Source organism: Balaenoptera acutorostrata, chromosome 11 (genome assembly GCF_949987535.1).
Source record: "Balaenoptera acutorostrata chromosome 11, mBalAcu1.1, whole genome shotgun sequence".
In the NCBI taxonomy this organism is placed as follows: Eukaryota; Metazoa; Chordata; class Mammalia; order Artiodactyla; family Balaenopteridae; genus Balaenoptera; species Balaenoptera acutorostrata.
Genome location: NC_080074.1, coordinates 22,988,430 through 23,009,375, shown reverse-complemented (window position 1 = coordinate 23,009,375; position 20,946 = coordinate 22,988,430). Strand labels below are relative to the sequence as shown.

Below are 20,946 nucleotides of genomic sequence, written 5' to 3'. Positions count from 1 at the left end.
ACAAAAAAGAAATGTGACAGCCCTAAGCAAGAGAGTGATATAAGTATAGTTTCAGCAGCTATTAGGCAAGAAGCAAATGATTTGCTCATCAATTTTCTATTATAAAAATAAGCCCATGCCACTGACTCACTTTGTCCCAGCTTACCCTTCCCCCTCCCCGTATCCTCAAGTCCATTCTCTAGTAGGTCTGTGGCATGGACATATATACACTACCAAACGTAAAATAGATAGCTAGTGGGAAGCAGCCGCATAGCACAGAGAGATCAGCTCTGTGCTTTGTGACCACCTAGAGGAGCGGGATAGGGAGGGTGGGAGGGAGGGAGATGCAAGAGGGAAGAGATATGGGAACATATGTATATGTATAACTGATTCACTTTGTTATAAAGCAGAAACTAACACACCATTGTAAAGCAATTATACTCCAATAAAGATGTTAAAAAAAAAAAAAAAGCCCAAATGATTTTCATGGGACACATATGGGTATTGCTACCTTAATTACTTTGTTTCTACCCAAAGGTATTTAAAACACAACCAACTGCCAGAGTTGGATTTTTAAAGATATTCCTGTACTTATGAGCACAGATTTAAGAACGCACTGAAGACTTAACTTTATTTTGTTCTTCACTGGGTACTTTTATCATTATCAATATTGTAGGAGATCATAAGCTGGACTAGAATTATTTCCTTGGTAAAAAATGAATGGTAAAACTAATGGGAAGAAATTACTAATGTGTTCTACATTGATGTTCACAGATGTATAAATTGGACAGTGTTCAAATTTATTTCATCTAATCAAAATCCCCTTAGTAGGTACACAGTGATAAAATAAATTAACATTGCTTTTCATAATTGCAATACATTTTTGTTGTTGTTTAGGAAATGGATTATTTCATGGAGATCGTAATTATCCATACCTACTTCATGCAGAAAATATGTAGCCCTTTTATTTAAAATTTCCCCCTGGCAGAGCTGTAGAGATTTTTCAGTAGCAGTAAAAACTGTTGTGTAAACTTGGTTAATACCATATGGAAGGCCTGAGTAACCTTCTGAGTAAAAAAAAAAAAAATTCATGTACTTATGCACTGCTAACTAGTTTTTAATTCTAACAAGCCTTTGGAGAGGACTATAATTCAGGCTAGAGATTCACCCAGCTAGCATCTGCAGAGGGAAACATTTGCCTGACAATCTCTCTCAATATTCATATAACACTAAAATATCAATACAAAAGTGAAAGTAATGTTAAATATGTTATTATTGGTCATGGCAGACACAGGGGTAAAACAGAGCTATTGATGAAACGTCAGCTTCTGAATATGAAGCATAGATTAGGGAATATGGGAAACAATAATTGGCAAAGACTTCATTTTCTCATTTTCTAAGTCTAGACCACACGGGCCTGTAAAACTGGCAATACCTTATGTCTTAAAAGTTTATGCTTGATCTCCACTGCTGACAATGCTGCTATTAAGATATGAGATCTCCCTTTTTGACCCATCTCCTAGAGAAATGGAAATAAAAACAAAAATAAACAAATGGGACCTAATGAAACTTAAAAGCTTTTGCACACCAAAGGAAACCATAAACAAGATGAAAAGACAACCCTCAGAATGGGAGAAAATATTTGCAGAAGAAGCAACGGACAAAGGATTAATCTCCAAAATATACAAGTAGCTCATGAAGCTCAATATCTAAATAACAAACAACTCAATCAAAAAATGGGCAGAAGACATAAATAGACATTTCTCCAGAGAAGATACACAGATTGCCAACAAACACATGAAAGGATGCTCAACATCACTAATCATTAGAGAAACGCAAATCAAAACTACAATGAGGTATCACCTCACACCGGTCAGAATGGCCATCATAAAAAAATTTAGAAACAATAAATGCTGGAGAGGGTGTGGAGAAAAGGGAACCCTCTTGCACTGTTGGTGGGAATGTAAATTGATACAGCCACTATGGAGAACAGTATGGAGGTTCCTTAAAAAACTAAAAATAGAACTACCATACGACCCCACAATCCCATTCCTGGACATGTATCTGCAGAAAACCATAATTCAAAAAGAGTCATGCACCACAATGTTCATTGCAGCTCTATTTACAATAGCCAGGACATGGAAGCAACCTAAGTGTCCATCGACAGATGAATGGATAAAGAAGATGTGGCGCATATACACAAGGGACTATTACTCAGCCATAAAAAGAAATGAAATTGAGTTATTTGTAGTGAGGTGGATGGACCTAGAGTCTGTCATACAGAGTGAAGTAAGTCAGAAAGAGAAAAACAAATACCATATGCTAACGCATATATATGCAATCTAAAAAAAAAAAAAAAGGTTCTGAAGAACCTAGGGGCAGGACAGGAATAAAGATGTAGATGTAGAGAATGGACTTGAGGACGTGGGGAGGGGGAAGGGTAAGCTGGGAGGAAGTGAGACAGTGGCATGGACTTATATACACTACCAAATGTAAAATAGATAGTTAGTGGGAAGCAGCTGCATAGCACAGGGAGATCAGTTCGGTGCTTTGTGACCACCTAGAGGGGTGGGATAGGGAGGGTGGGAGGGAGATGCAAGAGGGAGGAGATATGGGGATATATGTATGTGTATAGCTGATTCAATTTGTTATAAAGCAGAAGCTAACACACCATTGTAAAGCAATTATACTCCAATAAAGATGTTTAAGAAAAAAAGAATGACTAAATAGGGGTCACATATATAAACATGAGAAATTTAATTCTCTACCTGTAGCCATGTGCTCTTTCCACATCATCCTATTTGCTTTATTCCATTTGTTCCTTTTTTCAGTCTTTCATTCATCTATCAAACATTCATTGGTTGCACCTTGTATACCAAGTATATTGTAAGTGCTGGGATACAAAGATAAGGAAGACACAGTCCTCAGTATCACACGATTCACAGATATGCAGATAATTTTCTGCCTGGGTAAATAGGTAAAATAAAACCTTATATGAAACCCCAAGTATGCATTAGATTATTTCCCAACTTAGTTGGCTCTTTAAAAAAAATATCTTCAGAATTTGTTTCAATTCCCTCCTTTAATGCAAGGTTTTAGAACCAGACAAGCCTTGAGCCATCACCAATATAGATCCAAGTACTAATTCTGTGTCTCGACTCTAGGTCCATCCACCTCACTACAAATAACTGGGAGGGAGATGCAAGAGGGAGGGGATATGGGGATATATGTATACGTACAGCTGATTCACTTTGTTATAAAGCAGAAACTAACACACCATTGTAAAGCAATTATACACCAATAAAGATGTTAAAAAAAAAAAGATATGAGATCTCCACTACTCTCCCCTATTCCTATACTTTAGGTAGCTTTGTGACTAAAACCTTTATTAGGTTATTCAAATAACCTTGTTTTTCAAAGGCATTAATGTGCTCCACCAAGAAAAAGATCTTTGGGGACTTTTTGAAAGATTACAATTTCAAATGTATTTGTACTTTTCAAGTCACAACTTTGTGTAGTTTTCATTTCTTCATGAAAATACTTTGAATAAATTTATACTCAATGTGAATGTATTATTAGTTGTTTAATATCAAGAATAATACCATATGAAATTGGAGGCTTAGTGAATATGATTTAATGACTGAAGTAATTTGTAATTACATCAGCAGTCAGTCTTCTCATCCTCTGTTCTCCTCAGCAGACCTCTATATCAAAGACAGCCTCCACCTGCACTTCTCTCTTCACTCTACATAGAATAGAAGTTATTGGAGCCATTGGGTTTCCTTAAAACTAGCCACTCATTACAAAAGTTCAGCATGGGACTTGTCCTAAAAGGCTTTGCTCTAAATCAAAGTGACCGTACATTCCTTCCTGGCTGTAAAAAATAAATTATGCATACTTAATACAGAATTGCTGGGCCCATATATTATATATGAGATTATCTTACATTTGGATACTTTCCCTCGCTAGTTGGGATAAGTGAAAGTCTTGAATTTGAGACCAGTCGAAAGCATCGTCAGCCAGGAGGTATACATGGTGCCTATCTCTCATTTTAAAACCCAACAGCCCTAAACCATCAAATGAACTACTCTGTAGCAGATCTAAAGGGTGTAAAAATTTTGTTCTCTGATTTCCAAGTCTAAAGGTACAGATAGTTTGTCCATAATAAGTATATTTATGGAGTTAAATGACTTGCAAAGCCTCCCCAAGAGTGTGAACTTGCCCATAAATTCATCACAAACTTTAAATTCCATCAGTTCACTTGAAGGAAAATATACTGGGTTGGTATTAGATGCAGATGTTGTACTCCAGGCCCAAGGAATTTGGCCTCAAGGTCTAAAACACAATGACTATGTTTTCCGATTCTGATATAATGCTTGTGACAGGTACTTCTCTCCAGATTGGAGTCAGATTATATTACACCAAAAGTACCTTCAAGAGTTAGTAAGGGTGGGGCTTCCCTGGTGGCGCAGTGGTTAAGAATCCACCTGCCAATGCAGGGGACACGGGTTCGAGCCCTGGTCCAGGAAGATCCCACATGCCACGGAGCAACTAAGCCCGTGTGCCACAACTACTGAGCCTGTGCTCTAGAGCCCACGAGCCACAACTACTGAGCCCGTGCACCACAACTACTGAAGCCCGCTCACCTAGAGCCCGTGTTCTGCAACAAAAGAAGCCACCTCAATGAGAATCCTGTGCACCGCAACGAAGAGTAGCCCCCGCTTGCTGCAACTAGCGAAAGCCCGCGTACAGCAACAAAGACCCAACGCAGCCAAAAAAAAAGAAAAAAAGTTAGTATGGGTGGACAGACTCTAGGTCCATCCACCTCACTACAAATAACTGGGAGGGAGATGCAAGAGGGAGGGGATATGGGGATATATGTATACATATAGCTGATTCACTTTGTTATACAGCAGAAACTAACACATTGTAAAGCAATTATACTCCAATAAAGATGTTAAAAAAAAAAAGAACCAAATGGAATTCTAGAACTGAAAAACAAAACAAACAAACAAAAAAGAGTTAGTATGGGTGGAAAAGGCCATTGTTCTGTCCCAGCTCAAGGCTGGTTAGCCCTGTGGGTAGTGATTTAATGCCCTGAGCCTTGGCATTAAACATGGGGCCTTACGGCATCACTGCCCTGCAGTCACTGCAGTCATCCACAAGGCCTGACCACAGTGACTGAACGGGCATCTCTAGGCTGCTGGTACACATAGCACTGGGGAAAAGTGTGGGTCCAAGCCCACACTTTAAGTATTAGCCTCAGTACTTGAATTTTGAGAGACATATAGTCTTGTTTTAATGATCCTTGCTTCAATGAAAACATTTTATAATATAGTTCCATTGGAATCTGTTCTTTTCAATGAGGGATTATTGCTAATGCAAGTTAAGTGAGTGACTCATGTGCTATCTATCCAAAGTACTCATTCTTCAGTGGGGAGCGATATTATTCAGCTGTTACATAGAGATATTTATCATTGACTAGAAAGCAACTTAGTTGGAAGCATGTTTGTTTGATCTGTGGAAGATCCCCCTTTAATAAATGGCTAAGAGTAGCCATAAAATGAGTGTCGAGTTCTCAGTGGAAAACTAAAATCTCCTTGATGCAACTAAAAAGCAATACAGTTTCAGTTGCTTCCACTCAGACTAACAACAAAATTAATCAGAGGCTTTTAGTGAGATAGTGAGTTCCTTCTGAAATAATGAAAGCTTTTGTGAAAGGATAAGAACAGAAAGCTAAGAGTAGCTGATGGCAAATTAGAAGAAGAAGCCAAGAATTTGTCCATTTAAAGTGATTTTTAGATTAAAGTTTTTATAGATGTTCCAGAAAAGATATTATTTTTAAGACAGACTTCTAAAGCAAAGAATAATTAGTTACTACTAATTAACCATAATTTAAAATAATTAATGACATTCAGTACATAGAGACCGGACTTGTGGAGAGAAAATGTCATAAAGACTAGAACAGAGTGCTTTTGAACCAGCAGAAATGTATTTGCTTTGTCTTTCAGTTTATGAATGCTTTTTTTCCAGTTACTAGAATATAAAACTTAAGTCTAAGAAATTCTCTGAAAGATAAATGATTTCTCACTTTTGAAAAGAAATGTTCATGATACCAAATAAAATATGAAGGCATGATAATTATGCTATCTTTTCATCTCTTTCATTCCTTTATGCCATTAGAAATAAAAGAGCAGTAAAAATAAAATGAGAAAATGATCAGTATCAAAATCAGTTAAACAGGGCTTCCCTGGTGGCACAGTGGTTAAGAATCCACCTGCCAATGCAGGGGACACGGGTTCGGGCCCTGGTCCGGGAAGATCCCACATGCCTTGGGGCAACTGGGCCCGTGTGCCACAACTACTGAGCCTGTGCTCTAGAGCCGGCGAGCCACAACTACTGAGCCTGCGAGCCACAACTACTGAAGCCCGCGTGCCTAGAGCCCGTGCTCTGCAACGGGAGAGGCCACCGCAGTGAGAGGCCCATGTGCTGCAGAGAGGAGTGGCCCCCGCTTGCTGCAACTGGAGAGAGCCCGCACACAGCAACGGGGACCCAACACAGCCAAAAATAAAATAAATAAAAAAAATAAATTTATAAAGAAAAAAAGCAGTTAAACAGATTTGGTTGATCTCTTTGGGCTCGAATACATGGCAACATATATTGGCCAGTTTTTATAGAAAATCTATGCCAAGTGTATGAATAAAACAAACAATTTAAGATTAGGTATAAGCCCTGGAAAATAAAATGTTGATATTACAGCAGCTTATAAAATAAGAAAAAAGTCCCTTCAAGTTTGGGGTTTATATATGCAGTTAAGGAAAAGAGACAAGGAAACATAACAGAGATAAAAAACTAAAAATGATGACTTTAATCTTTAAAAATGCATAAGAGCAAAGAATAGAATGGGAGCCTATTTGTTATCATGTTCATATCCTAAAGTGACAAAATCTCCTAAAATGGAAAGCCCGAAACTGCTTGGAAGTTTTTCTGAGATAATGTAAAACACCCTGAGAGTCCTCTTAGTGCCCACACCAAAACTTCAAAAGACAATCATTGTAGAGCTTGACTAGAATCAGAGAGACATATATTCAAAACAGAAGGCATACCTGTAAATCCTTGTTGGCTGTCCAAAGAGTCACAAAGAAAGAAAAAATTACCCACCTATGGTAGGAATTATCAAGTGTTGAATCGTTAAGGTGTCTTTAAGAGACCAACTTACATTAATAAGTTCAACCTCCCAGATTTTTTTCAACAGGTCCATCGATGTATAGCCATTAATCAGAAAGGCTTTGGTGTAGTCACCTAGTTCGATGGAATCCAGCCACTCAGCAACAGATGTGGGATGGTAGCCATCATGGCCAATGGGTCTCATCTGTAATTAGAAAATCACGTTAGGATTAATTTAAGCTGTTTACTTTGTGTTCCAACAGCAGAATGCATCTTGGAAATTTATCTGATATGAAGCAACAGATCTTTCTGGATAAGAAAATAAGTAAACCCAAAATACTTTATGCACAATTCTAAATTATTAATAATTTCACGCTGAATTAGTTTTCAAAAATGCACCCAGAAATTTCCAATTTAGCTGCTAAATCAGTTCCATATTTGAGAGAACTAAATATGTCAAACTTCTGTTGCAGACGTTATTGGCATTCTGTTGGACGGAATTTAAAATGATGTCAGTCGAGCAGTTTTAAATTCAGTGCTGAAGGCACAGGGAACTGAACTCCCAAAATGTAGATGATAATTCTCATATGCACAACATCAAAGCATGTGAAAATACTGCATGACTTAAACATCCAAAGGAATTCATGCTTATGCAAGACATGTAGGTAGTGCAAACATGCTGGAGAAACATACTGCTGTGGTAAGCCAGTAAAGAAGAGGCTTTTGGGTGTTTAAGGACCATGTGTTCTACATAGACTCTACAGTATGTTAGACAAGAATAATTCGCTGGCAGACAGATTCCTATTTTTTGTCAGCTATATAAAGATTTATTTTTTTACTTTAGGAGAACAAAGAAGTGTGACAGCAACATAATGTTTCTGAGTTTAAATTTGAGTGTCAAAGTAATTTAAGCAAGAGAAACTTCTGGCATTAAAATTTTGTATGGATTATTCTAGTCTTTTGGTTTTTATTTGAAATTTTAGTTGAATTTGCAGTTCTTGGTTTCTGAAGTAACTCGCTTCTAAGACTTGTGCTGCCTTGCATGCCATACCATAGCCTCTAATACTTCAGTTGTTAAGGACAGCTGGCACCTCATCAACCTGATGTGATCCTTCAGTGAAATTCATGATGGGAACAGCAAAACTGGGCAAAATACAACACAGATTTTCCTCTTCCTTCAGATTCAAGGAGATAAATATTAACGGAAATCTATATGATTCTGATTTGTGAGCAGAGAAAAGATTAGTCTGGGCATCAGGGATTCAGATTTTAATCTCAAACATGTTAGGCTTTCCGCCACTATGCAGTGTTCTCATTTTTGAGATTCTCCTTACTCCTTTTTTCTGGAGGGGGTGCAAAGTGTTTATTAGGGATGAACATCTGCGGAAGGAGGGGTGAGGAAGCAGGGCGGGGCAGGAGAGGGGCCGAACTGTGGTGGGGCTTGATGGCACCTCTGTGAACCATCTGGGGAGCTCGGGCACAGTTTAGGCTAGTAGAGTGTCCCAGGCAGGGCAGATATGAACGGGCCTTTGTGATCTGCCTCTCTGTCACTGGATGTTGCTGCCTGGGAGTAGCGTGCTCTGGTGAGGGCTCTCTGCTGTGGAGGCAGACCCTGAAGATGCTGACGGCTGGAGACTGTCTGCCGACCACTCTCTCTGATGCTGGGCAAGTCCTTCCTCGAAGGGAGTTACAGGTGGTACATTGCCATGTCTTCCAGAATACCTGGGATCTCGATACACCAAACGTTACTATATTTGGCTTTTGCCTTTCACTCTATACCCACTCACTCATTCACATGCACACAACACTTATTTTTTAAATTTTAGGTGAACCATTGGAAAGACATTTCTCCTGAACCATTTGCGGACATCATGAAACTTCATCCCGATACTCCAGGAGCATCTCCCAAGAACAAGGACATTCTCCTACACAGTCACAGTATCATCACCCTCAATAAATCTAACATTGATAAAATTACGTTACCTAATATATAGTCCATATTAACATTCCCCAAATGTCCCCAAAATGTCATCTGTAGCTGTTTTTTTTTTTTTTCCCTAGCCATGATCAATCAAAGGTCAAGGCAATTATATTTTCAAGTATCTCTTCTACCTTTTTTTTTTCTCTCTTTTCTTCTTCTGGGATGGTATTTACTCCTTCATTTTTAAGTTCTCTTTTCTCCTTTTCTCTTTCCTATTGCTCCACTCTCCAATCCATTTTCCATTTTGAGGTTGAAACGTCCTCTCTTTTAATATTGCCATGTAATTCATTATTTTGCATTGGGGTCTGAACTATATCAGACTTTTGTATTTCATTCTTACATTGACTGACTCATTTTAGCTACTCATTAAATGTTTGTTCACATAACACTTAACTCAGTGTTTATTACACAGTAGTTACAAATGTAAATGACACCTCAGGAGTTGCAAAATGAAGTTTTACAAATACAGTATGCTAAGACATATATATGGAATCTAAGGAAAAAAAAAAAAAAAAAGGTCATGAAGAACCTAGTGGCAAGATGGGAATAAAGACACAGACCTACTAAAGAATGGACTTGAGGATATGGGGAGGGGGAGGGGTGAGATGTGACAGGGTGAGAGAGTGTCATGGACATATATATACTACCAAATGTAAAATAGAAAGCTAGTGGGAAGCAGCCGCATAGCACAGGGAGATCAGCTCCGTGCTTTGTGACCACCTAGAGGGGTGGGATAGGGAGGGTGGGAGGGAGGGAGATGCAAGAGGGAAGAGATATGGGAACATATGTATATGTATAACTGATTCACTTTGTTATAAAGCAGAAACTAACACACCATTGTAAAGCAATTATACTTCAATAAAAATGTTAATTAAAAAAATCAAATTTTGAAAATCGTAAAAAATAAATTTTTTTTAGTAAAAAAATCAAAAAAAAAATGATGTTTTAGCAGCAGTTACAAATAACCGGATACTATATATATGTGTAAAATTGGCAACTAGGACCCAAAGCAGAGGCTCAAAGGTATTAAATACTTTCATATTCTACAGAGAATTACAAAAATATTGGGGCCAGGGGCATTCTCCAGGACTTATTAAGAGGTGGTTGAACCAACTCTGCTACCCTGAATAATCACCCCAGCCTTAGGAAACTCCCTGGCTGCCCCAGTTGACACAAGGAAATAACTGGAGAAAGGGGAAGAAGGAAGGAAGAGAGACTCATTAGCTTTGAAATTAATATCCTGGCAGGGAAGTCTTGCTGTTAGCCATCCAAGAAGCTGATCACCCCAGCACTGGATACTGGGGACGAGCTTAGAGAATCTTGATGAATCAGGCTGGGGTAGAGTCAGTTGTCCCATACCAGAGAACTGTGCAGTAGGGTCCCCATAGGTCACCCCAAGCATTCACACTCCATTCCTTTGAGAGAGCACCCAGTGGCCACCTGCCACACAGAGGTTGTTGATGATCAGCGTTAGCCAAAGAGCAATGACAGCAAACTCACCAGAGCTCTGCAAACCAAACCCAGTCAAGTATAAGGAAGTATGCCTTCCCCCCAATCTCTCCTTCTCTAGCACTAGGGAATTTAGAATCAGAAAAGAGAGAGGTACCAGTCCCTTGGGGGAAGCCTAAAATGGGGTAGGGGTTGGGGGAGAAAATAAAACTGGAGGCTTAAATGGATAGGAACTGAATTTGCAATATTTTACGTAACTGGAAAGCTACTGGATATGTCTGAGATAACATTAAAAATAGCAACGAGAGAATCAATTGAGCTTGGTTGAAGGCAGGATTGGAAAAAAAATGTCACATCAGTTTCTGCAGACTGCTCAGAAATCTGGTTCCTCCTGTGAGGCAAGTTCTCCCAGACCAACCTTAAGGAGGTGAGAGGGAGGGAAATATTTGGTGGAAAGATGAGAGACGGGGGCAGGGTAGAGAGCAAGCGTGAAGAGAATCTAGGAAAGGGCACACTGACGTGTGCAGGGGCAGCATTCAGCGAGCTGCTCATTTGTTAAACATTTAGCCAGTGCCTATTCTGATAAATGTTGTGGAACAGTACAGAACCAAACAAGTTATAGTCTCTCCCTCATAGAAATTATAAACCTTATTTAAAAAATATGTGAACAGATGAACAATAAATTATGAAGGCTCTGCATACCTGAAGACAGGAAACCATTAGCGCCAAGTGAAGTTACAAAACTAACTTGACACGTATTTAACGGTATGCAGAATGGTTACTGCGCTGCACAGCAATTTCCCTCAAAGCAGTTCTTCCATCTGTTCCTTCATTTCTGTTCTTCCTGCCACTACTCTGTTTAGGTTCTTGTTGGTGCTTATAAAAACTAATGCAATAGCCTTCCACTTGGCCTCCTACCTTTGGTCCAGCTTATACCATGATGCTACATCAGTCTTCCAAAAAGCCAGGCTCTTTAAGTCAACCCTAGCACAAAAACCTATAGTGGTTCTTTCTTGATAAAAGCCCAAATGTCCTATTCCAGCATCCTAGGACAACTGAGATCAGGTACAAACTTATCTTTTCAACCTAATTTCACACTACTTGCTATATCTAAACTAATACATATGATTAGACACATGAGTATGTCTAAACAGTATGTTAATTTGCTAAGCATTCCATGAACATGAACTGTGTGTGCAAGACACATTCATTTCTTTGCTAATATCATTTTCCATGCTTTTTGCCTTTATTTCTGGAGTGTTTCTCCAGGATTGGCTTCTTGAGCTCTAAGATACAAATTTCCAACCATTTGTAAAATATCTCACATAGATGTCCTATAGTATCACCAACACAAGCCAAAAATATATCTCCTTCAGCTCACAAACTAGCCCTCCTTTTGTGTTTCCCAACTAAGTTAATGGGGAAGCATCACACTATTGCCCACCTAGATGCTTAGCAGTCAGCTAGCTTTCCCCATTCTGTTTTACCATCATATCTAATTAGGCCAACAAGTCTTATATATTTGATTTCCAAAATGTCTCTCAATTCAGTTCCTTTCTTCCAAAATGGACTTTGGAATCTGACAATAATATCTACTGCAGTATTGTAAGGATCATATGACATAGGGTATGTGAACTAGTGCAGTGTTTTGAATACATATGTCTTCAGTAACTCTTAGTTCCCTTCCCTCCCCAGTGCCCTAAATTAGGCCCATGCTTATTTTGAAACTGTACAATGTTGAGTCCTTTGGCTGCTACTCTTTTCAACTTCCAATCAAAACTCTTCTTTCCTCTCTCACCCCTCCCAACTTCCCTCACTCCTTGTCTTTTCTACTTTGTTTTAGAAAGAGTTTATGACTGCTAGCATCTTTATACTCCCCCTTCCCACAGCTGACAGTTATTTTTCAGAAATATATCTAACAAGGTCCCTCAAGTCGATTGAATTGTTGGTCTCAATTCTTCGCTCTCTTCCTGGATTAGAATTATGCCTCTGTGCCCTTTGCTGAGGGATCTATATTGAACCCCGATGTGGCTGGATTTACTTCTACATCCCATTGATGTTGGTCATGTACTTGCTTGGCCAGTGGAACAGGCAGAAGTATCAGTGTGGTGGTTTATAGATGAGGCCTCTGCACTTCTGTGATCTACTCATCCTTTTGAGTCCTATGCTCTATTACAAGAAAAACAATTGTTGACTAGTTGCATAACTGCTGGTCCTAGGAGAAAGATGAAGACTTGTGGAGCAAACCTAAATCTAGCCTGAAGCTTGGAGTCTACCCCAGCTCGCTGGAGCTCAGGTGAGTCCAGCTGAAGTTAGCTGAACCACAGCTGACCCGTGGACTCATGAGTTAGGAAAATAAATATATATACCTATATTTTGTTTCTATAAACCACTGATATTTTGACATATAGGGGAAAACTGACTAATAGAGTCACTCTTTTATTTCAAAACCCTTGGTATTTGCATTAGTCTGGGTTCTCCAGAGAAATAGAATCAATAGGCTGTGTATATACACATGCAGAAGCCCCAAACCTGGCAAGTGTGAAATGTGCAGCGCAGGCTGGAGACTCAGGGAAGAACTAATGTTGCAGCTCAAACCTGAAGGCAGTCTGGAGGCAGAATTCCTTTGTCTTCTTTGGAGGACCTCAGTCTTTTTCTCTGATTGGATAAGTCCATCCACATTATGAAGGGTAATCTGCTTTACTCAAAGTCTAACTGATTGAAATGTTAAGTTCATCTAAAAAAATACCTTCACAGTGACGTCTAGACTGGTGTTTGACCAAATATCTGGGTACTGTGGCCTAACCAAGTTGACACATAAAATATTCCAAACTCTTTATGAATCCACCAGCAAATGCATCTACATGAGACTGAGAAAGACTAGGGAAGCTAAGTTAACATCAACATCCTACCCAAGTTACGTGACTGTCATCTAGTAAACATCTATGTACTGCATTCTGACTAATCCTAAACTAAGTAATTCTTTATTTTATGAGTATGATTGTTGGGGCATAATCCACTGTATTTCTAGTAAACTTCCATACTTTTGCTCATGCTATTCTCTCTTCCAGGGATGCTATTTTCCCCCTGTTCTCTGTTGAAATTCTTTCCATTCTTAAAAGGTCCTGTTCAAATGCCATCTCTTTTGTGACGCCTTCTCCAAAGCCACCCTTACTCCCAAGTCAAAACTAATCATACCTTCTACTAGGTTTCTGTAGTAATTTGCATAAAATTCTATTATAGCTCTATTAAAGTCTGATTTCTATTATAGTTAGAGAGGTGAATGTCTGTCTTCTTCTTTAGACTGTCAACCTCTTGGTGATGAAATAAGGTCTTAGCCACTTTTGTAGTCTCTCACATGCCCAGCAGAGCATCTCACATATGGCAGGCATTTGCTAAATGTTTATTAAATTAAGTGATTTAATGAACACACGAAGATAAAATGACAAATTAATTTTAGTGGTATGGCGTCCATTTGTGGGGGAGATTTGTATTTTTTACTACATATTATGAAAATGAGGGCTCTTTTTATGGTCTAACAGTAATGTTTACAACTATTTAAAACTATTAAATACCAAGGACCAATTCCAGGTAGTATGCTGTATCACAAAATGCACTGGGCTTTGTTTTTGTAGCCTGGCAGTCTTGACTCTACTATTAACTAGCTGTGTAACTATGGGCAAGTTACTTCACATCTCTAAGCTTCAGTGTTCTCATCTATAAAATAAGGGTGTTAGATCAATGATCTCAAAGTTCCTTTTTAGTTCCTAAGTCTTACAATTCTATAATTTGTATATTAATATCAAATTAGTGTCAGATTTATTTATCCAGTAAAGAGAAAAGAAACCCAAAGGCAAAGAAAAAGATTACAGGACAAGATAGGACATTTAGGTTAAAGGCAGATGACATCCACACTTCTTTCCTTGAGTGTACCCACACGGAGCACAGTGACTGCTTTCTCAAATTAGCAGTGTTTAAACTCTTTTTCCAGCAGGCACATCTGGCAGGACCAGGCTAGACAGAGACAGCTCCAGGGGCTGCCGGGCCTGCCATACTGCTGAGCATGAATGGGAGTCAGGCACAGTCTGTAATCTGAGAGGCAGAGTGGTGGGCAGGCAGCAGGCATTGTAACAGAGGTTCACAACAAGGCAATACGATTCAACTAGTTGAATCCCAAAGTCTGGGGAAAACCTAAGTTGGGATAGAAATCAGAGATAGCAGTGAAGAAAGCTTCAGTCTCTGGAAAAATGAGGATATATTGGTACATTTTACCAAAGATCTTCCTTGTTGCTCTTGATGTCTTGTCATTCTGCCCAAATGTGCATTGACTTTCCTCCAGGAGCCTCTTAAAGCAAACCTGGCCTCAGAGAGGGCACACTGTTAACATCACAGGCTACACAGCAGGCAGAGATCACTGACCCTAGGACAGTGCTCTGTGGTGTCCTGGGGCTTCAAGGGGGCCAATTATAAGACAGGTGAACAGTACAGGTTCTGAAACTGCCTGGTCTACTTCAGTTGAATAGCTCATATTTTAAGTCTTTTACACAGGTAGGAAGAGGAAGGAAAGCTTTCTCTACTTTAAAAAGAAATATTTGAAAACCACTGACCTAGAAGATTTTTGCAAGATTACATGATCACTACAGTTTTATTTTCTTTTAATTTGTTAGTTTTATTGAAGTATTCTGGGTTTGTTGTATATGTATGGACATGTGTATATATATATATATATATATATATGTATATATATGTATATATAGTCTGTCATTCTCTCTGCCTGAAACCAGCTTTATCTGCTGAGACAAAGATAATACCTTATAAAGTGATAGAGCCACAAGATGAAAGGTATAGCAAGAGGAAGGCAATAAAGATAGTAAAAGGAAACAAAAGAAGAAAAAATGAAATTACATTATAATAGATTTGGGATTAAATTTAAAAAACAGTTCTCAGTGCAACAAGTTATGAAGCCAGCATTATGATAGTGGCATGGTAATTAGATCAAGAGAATAAGGAACTCAAAAAAGTCAATAACAAATTTGGCAGATATTTTTATATCTGAAAGTGTTACAAAATTGAGACAGAGACCCATTGTTGTTCACCCAAAACTGTTCTCTCTTCTTCCATAGTAATGGGTCTTCAATTGAGCTCGTGTCTGCCTAACTAGATTCGAGATACACTAGCTTCTCTTCTGGTTGCTTCCATGAGAATACATTTGAGCCTATGGGATGCCAATGAAAGTGCTGCGTGTAACTTCCAGGTCATCTTTAACCTAAAAGGTTCTTTGCTCTAGAGTTGCTTTTTTTTTTGTCTACTCTTGAGCTGAAACATCCGTGGCTGCAGCCCAGCTTCGTCCACATGGGCAAAACAATACTCTAGAGTTTGGGAAATGCTTCTCAAACCTTAATGTACATGAGAATCATGTGGGAGATCTTAACCTGCAGATTCTAATTCAATAGGTTGAAGGGAGACTCTGAGATTCTGCATTGCTGACAAGCTTCCTGGCGATGCTGATGCTGTCAGTCTGTGGACCATACTTTAGAGGATGATAGAGGAACAGATGGAAGGTCCTGGGTCCTTCCACAGTTGCATAGAGCAGAGTCAACTTGTAAACCCGGACTGCTCACTGTCAGACAATTACGTGGGAGATATAAGCATTCTGTTCTTTAAACCACTAGGAAGTCTCTATTTTAGTGGCTTAGCCTTTAATAAAAACAGAATTAAAAATTAAATAAGGCAACTTCACGTAGAACATTTAAAGGAAGCCTGTATTTCCATTTGACAGTATGTTGCATTGTCTTTTGTTTTGTGAAGCCATGAGTTTTCATATCTGTTGCCATTAAAAGAAACTTCATTTCTTTTAACTGCCTTTGTTGGTACTTTCTGTCAATCATGCACCATCCCTTTGTGACAACTATGCAAGGGATAAGAGGGGGAAATGTAGAAAACCTCAAGTTTCTAGCTTTGACACCTGGGTACATGGTGGTATTACCAGCTGAGAAAGAAAAGAAAATAGAAGGAAATACACAAATAATTTTGAGACATGAGAAATTAAAGATGTTGGGGAATAGCACGTTAAATTTGGGGGAGAAGTCTGAGGGGACATATAACCTTGGGCAGCAGCAGCAGCACAAGGGGGAGTCTTGGCTCTTCCACTCATTAGCTGTATGACCTTGAGTAAACTACTCAACCTTCCTAAGCGTCCATTTTCTGATTAGTAATGTGAGAGAGAGAAAGAATGTCTACCTCTGAGGGTTGTCACAGGCATTCAGTGAAATAATGCAAGTAGAGTTTAGCCCAGTGCTCAGCACGAAGAAGCACTTGATAAATCTTAGTTATTTTTATCACATGGGGGAGCTGAAATCCTACATGGATGGGACTGAAGAGGGTATGTATTGATAGTATGAGAAGAGAAGTAGCCTGAGGAGAATCAACGTTTTCAAAGTGAAGGATAAGAATTATATTCAGGAGACGAAAAAGGGAATAGTCAAGACAACAAGAGAAGTGAGGGGAAAAAAGTTGCAAGGAGGCTGTGGGCAGCAGTGCTGGAATCTGCAGAGGTCTGCTGAGAAGAGGACGGAGAAGCGCTCATGGCGTCTGGCAAATAGGTCTCCACACCTTACTAAGAAGAACCCAGAAGCTAGTCTGTGCTGGGTTGAGGTGTGAGTTAGAGATGAGGACACAGAAAGTGCAATCTAAATGATTCTGCTGAGGAGTTTGTATGGGAAGAGAAGGAGGGAGAGGGAGTTTTTAGAAATTACAAGGAAAAGGCATGGAAAGGAGTGACAAATGAGGATTCAGGGCGGAGGAAGGTCAGACACACAAAGGAGTAAGAGTCCAAGAGTGCAGTGGAGATTGGGGTGGGGTAGAGGGCTTGCCTTTTGCTCTGGCGATTTTTGCTTGCCTTTCTTAGAAATTATAGCATGAGAGGCATAGTTAGAGATAACTTTGGGGTTAATAATTTCTGTGTTAACAGAAGCTACCTGGCTCGGACTTGGTGAGAGCACTCATAAAGGTCCTCATGTGGGCAAGGGCAGCCTTCCGGGTGGCATGCTGCTCCCCGGATACACACAAACCTGACTACCACTTATTATAAACGTACTGGTACAACAGCCTCGATGTGCCAGGCTCAGGTACTTAAACTTGCCTATGAAGCTGCAATGGACCATGGCTCCTCTCTTCTACCTGGATGTACTTTGTGCCCTCAGACTCCCTGATAGGAGTTTTGTAATACAGACAGCTGACATCGTCGGGTATGTCCCTCTATTCCTGCTCCTTGTTCTAGCCTCTTCTGCTCTGTCCTGCTGCTACCCAAGACCTAGACTAACAGCAGCCCTGAGAATAAACCAGGACAAACAGTGCTAGCAGACAGCGTGCTGCCACATCCAAAAGCAGGTCTATCAAGTATCGCGAGGATCAGATCTCCCACAGGCTCTGAGACCTGAGCTTAGACATCTCCGTGCTGTTCATCAGTGGCTCTTAAAAGACTGATTGAACGTGAAAGAGAAAGGCAGATCCACTGACCACGGAGCCCCAGAAAAAGTCTATTCATCACCATTTAAGCGCTATTGCAGTGTAACTTTGCTGGGAGAGATGTCTACGAAATGGATAAGAGTACTGATGACACCACCTAACAATCATATGAGACTTTAAAGAGCCCAAAGGGATTTCATACACATTATCTCATTTGTGAGGGGTTTTAGGTGATCTTTGGGAAAATGCCCTTTATGGAGTCTGAGACTCTGGGTGCTCCATGTAATGATGTTCCTTCTGTGGAACTGAAAGGATTAATACACCGTGACTATTGTTAGGAAGCACAATGTGATAAAGCCTCTTGTTGTATATACGCAGCAAGGGAGGGAGACATGTAACATAGACGAATCTGTTGCTTGAAGCCCCTTTGTCTGCAATTAGACTCTCTTATGGAGACAATTTCTGTAAAAGAATGGGGAGAAACTTAAACCCTCAGAGGTAAGTGAGTTATATTTGGATGTCACTATGGACTTACAAATTGCAGATAATAGTAACCTCTCTAATTTTTCCCACCACCAACTGAGCCTTGCTGACTTTGCGTCCTTGAGTGTTTAGACAATTGAAGACTCCCAGCTTTAGGAATAGGGCAGGAGCATGAAGAGGTGATACCTGGATATTACTTGGCACTACATTTTGGGGGAATAAAGGGAAAGTGAAGCGCTTTGGACTGGGTACTATCTCTTAATGCCCTGTGATTTCTATTTCATGAATAAAAGAAATAAACTAAGGTCTAGCCGTGAGAGGGCCTGAGGTATCCCTTATTTTGACAAGTCTTAGACTGTGAAGTGAAGTAATGGACAAATAGTGCATAGACAAGAAATGTTTTTAAGACACATGGTGATCAACTTCCAATAGCACAGTATGGTTGATTGGTGATCAAAATAGAAGCACTAGCCAGACTAGTCAACCCTCTAGCCATCAGGGTTAGGGATTAACCCTTTGATAAAAGGCACTGGACTGACCACAAGTTAAAGGAGTGAAGCTGCCAAAACAGACAAGTTCTATAAACTGTGGTAGGAAAAAAAATGACCATAACAACAGTAACAACCATAAAACAATCTCTTTATCGCTTTGCAAACAGTGTGAGCAGACTGCCAATCAGGCTTCTTCTATGCACACACAGAGTAACTGCTCTCTGGAGCATCACCTGAGAACCTGGCAGTTATCTGCCACGTAAGATCTGTGGGGATGTGGATGAAAGGACCAATAGGTAGAGCCACTACGCAGTACATATATAAACACTGGGGTTGGATGATTTTATTGTACTTCTCTCTGAAGCTTTTGGTAAAAGGTGTGTTTTTAAAAATTCAATAAAAGTACATGCTTTTTCCATCTTTTCATTTCTAAAATCCTTGTTGAGATCATATTGACCCTAGAGCCCTCTGTTAAATATCACTATTTGTTTTATTTCCTTGTTGCAAATCTCTTTTATGAAACAAGGGCTCAGATTAAAGATGAAGCGGATTTATTGCAACTAGAATAAGGTGCTGAACAATGCTCACCATCATTCACATTTTCAAGCTCCACCACTGATATGAACTATATTTAGAAAAAGACAAAGGATCCCTTTTTTTTTTTTTTTTTTTTTTACCTCTGACAGTACATGTTTTCTGACATTCATGTAGCTACAATGCTTATGTAGTGCACTGGTTATGTAGCACACTGCCTTGCTCTTATAACAGAAATTCTAAATGCTACTATCAGTCCGGAAAATTGTTTGTAAGTTATTAGTCTCAACTAAAAAAAAATTTCCCAAACTTGAGTCTTCAGAAGATAATGAATGTTCTGAATACCAATTCTATTTATTTGATATTTAAAAACCATGTCCTTTCTCAAAGCCTCTAGGTATGTGCATAATAACATCACCCACTGAAGTACTTCAAACAGATAAATGTACCATAAAACCAAAGTCAGCAGTATACAAATGAATAACTTATGTTCTGCTTGGGTAGGGAAGTATAAAAGATATACAAATGGTGGCAAAAAATTAGTATAGGAGTTACAAAATTGAGGACCTACAACCCATCCATCTATCCATCTGTCCATCCATCCATCCATCCATCCATCCAATCATCCACCCATCTACTCATTCATTTATTCACTCATTCACTCAACAAATATATAGGGCATGTCTACTATATTCTAGGCACTGTTTTGGATGCATCAGTGAATAAAACATATAAAGGTGTCAGCCATTGTAGAGTTTACATTCTAACTGGGGAGACAGAAAATAATTAACATAATAAATAGTATAATAAATAGGGAAATTATGTCAGAAAGTGATAATTGCTGTGACAAGAGAAAGTACAAGAGGAGGATTGGGAGTGCTGGAGGTTCTGTGGGGACAGGAGAAAATGGGGTATTCAATAGGGTGGTTAGGGGACATCTTATTCAGAAGGCAAGACTTGAACAAAGATTTAAAGAGGGCAAATTTGCTTTGTTGGCAACTACGGGGAGAGGATTCCAAATAGAGGGAATAGGTAGAGCAAAGGCTCTCAGGAAGGAATGAGCCTGGTGTCCATTCAAGGAATAACAAGGAAACCAGTGGGGTTGAAGTAGCTTGTGCAGGCAGAGAGAGGCAGGGAACAGGTCAGAGAGGTAATCAGGGGCCAGATAAGGTAAAGCTTTGAAGGTCTTGTAAGGATTTTGGCTTTCATTCTGTGGGAAACAGGGAGCCAGTGCAAGAATTTGCACGGAGCAGTGACATGAGTTGGCTTATATTTCAGCAGAATCACTCTGGCTGCTGTGTTGAGAATAGTGTATAGGGAAGCAAGGGTAGGAGCAGAGAGGCCTGTTCAGAGGCTCTGGAAGCAACTCAGGAGAAACAGGGCTAGTGGCTTGGA

The 20,946-nt window shown here is 39.5% G+C and overlaps 1 protein-coding gene across 11 annotated transcripts in view; it reads right to left on the bottom strand.

Moving 5' to 3' along the window:
• The window catches only part of ANKS1B (ankyrin repeat and sterile alpha motif domain containing 1B), a 1,183,808-nt gene that overhangs the window by 297,069 nt on the left and 865,793 nt on the right, over positions 1 to 20,946 (bottom strand). For all 11 annotated transcript variants that reach the window (XM_007165834.3, XM_028166489.2, XM_057556581.1 and 8 more), the window contains one exon: positions 7,199 to 7,351. In XM_007165834.3, the coding sequence (XP_007165896.2) occupies positions 7,199 to 7,351 (153 nt within the window). The remainder of the gene's footprint in view (positions 1 to 7,198; positions 7,352 to 20,946) is intronic.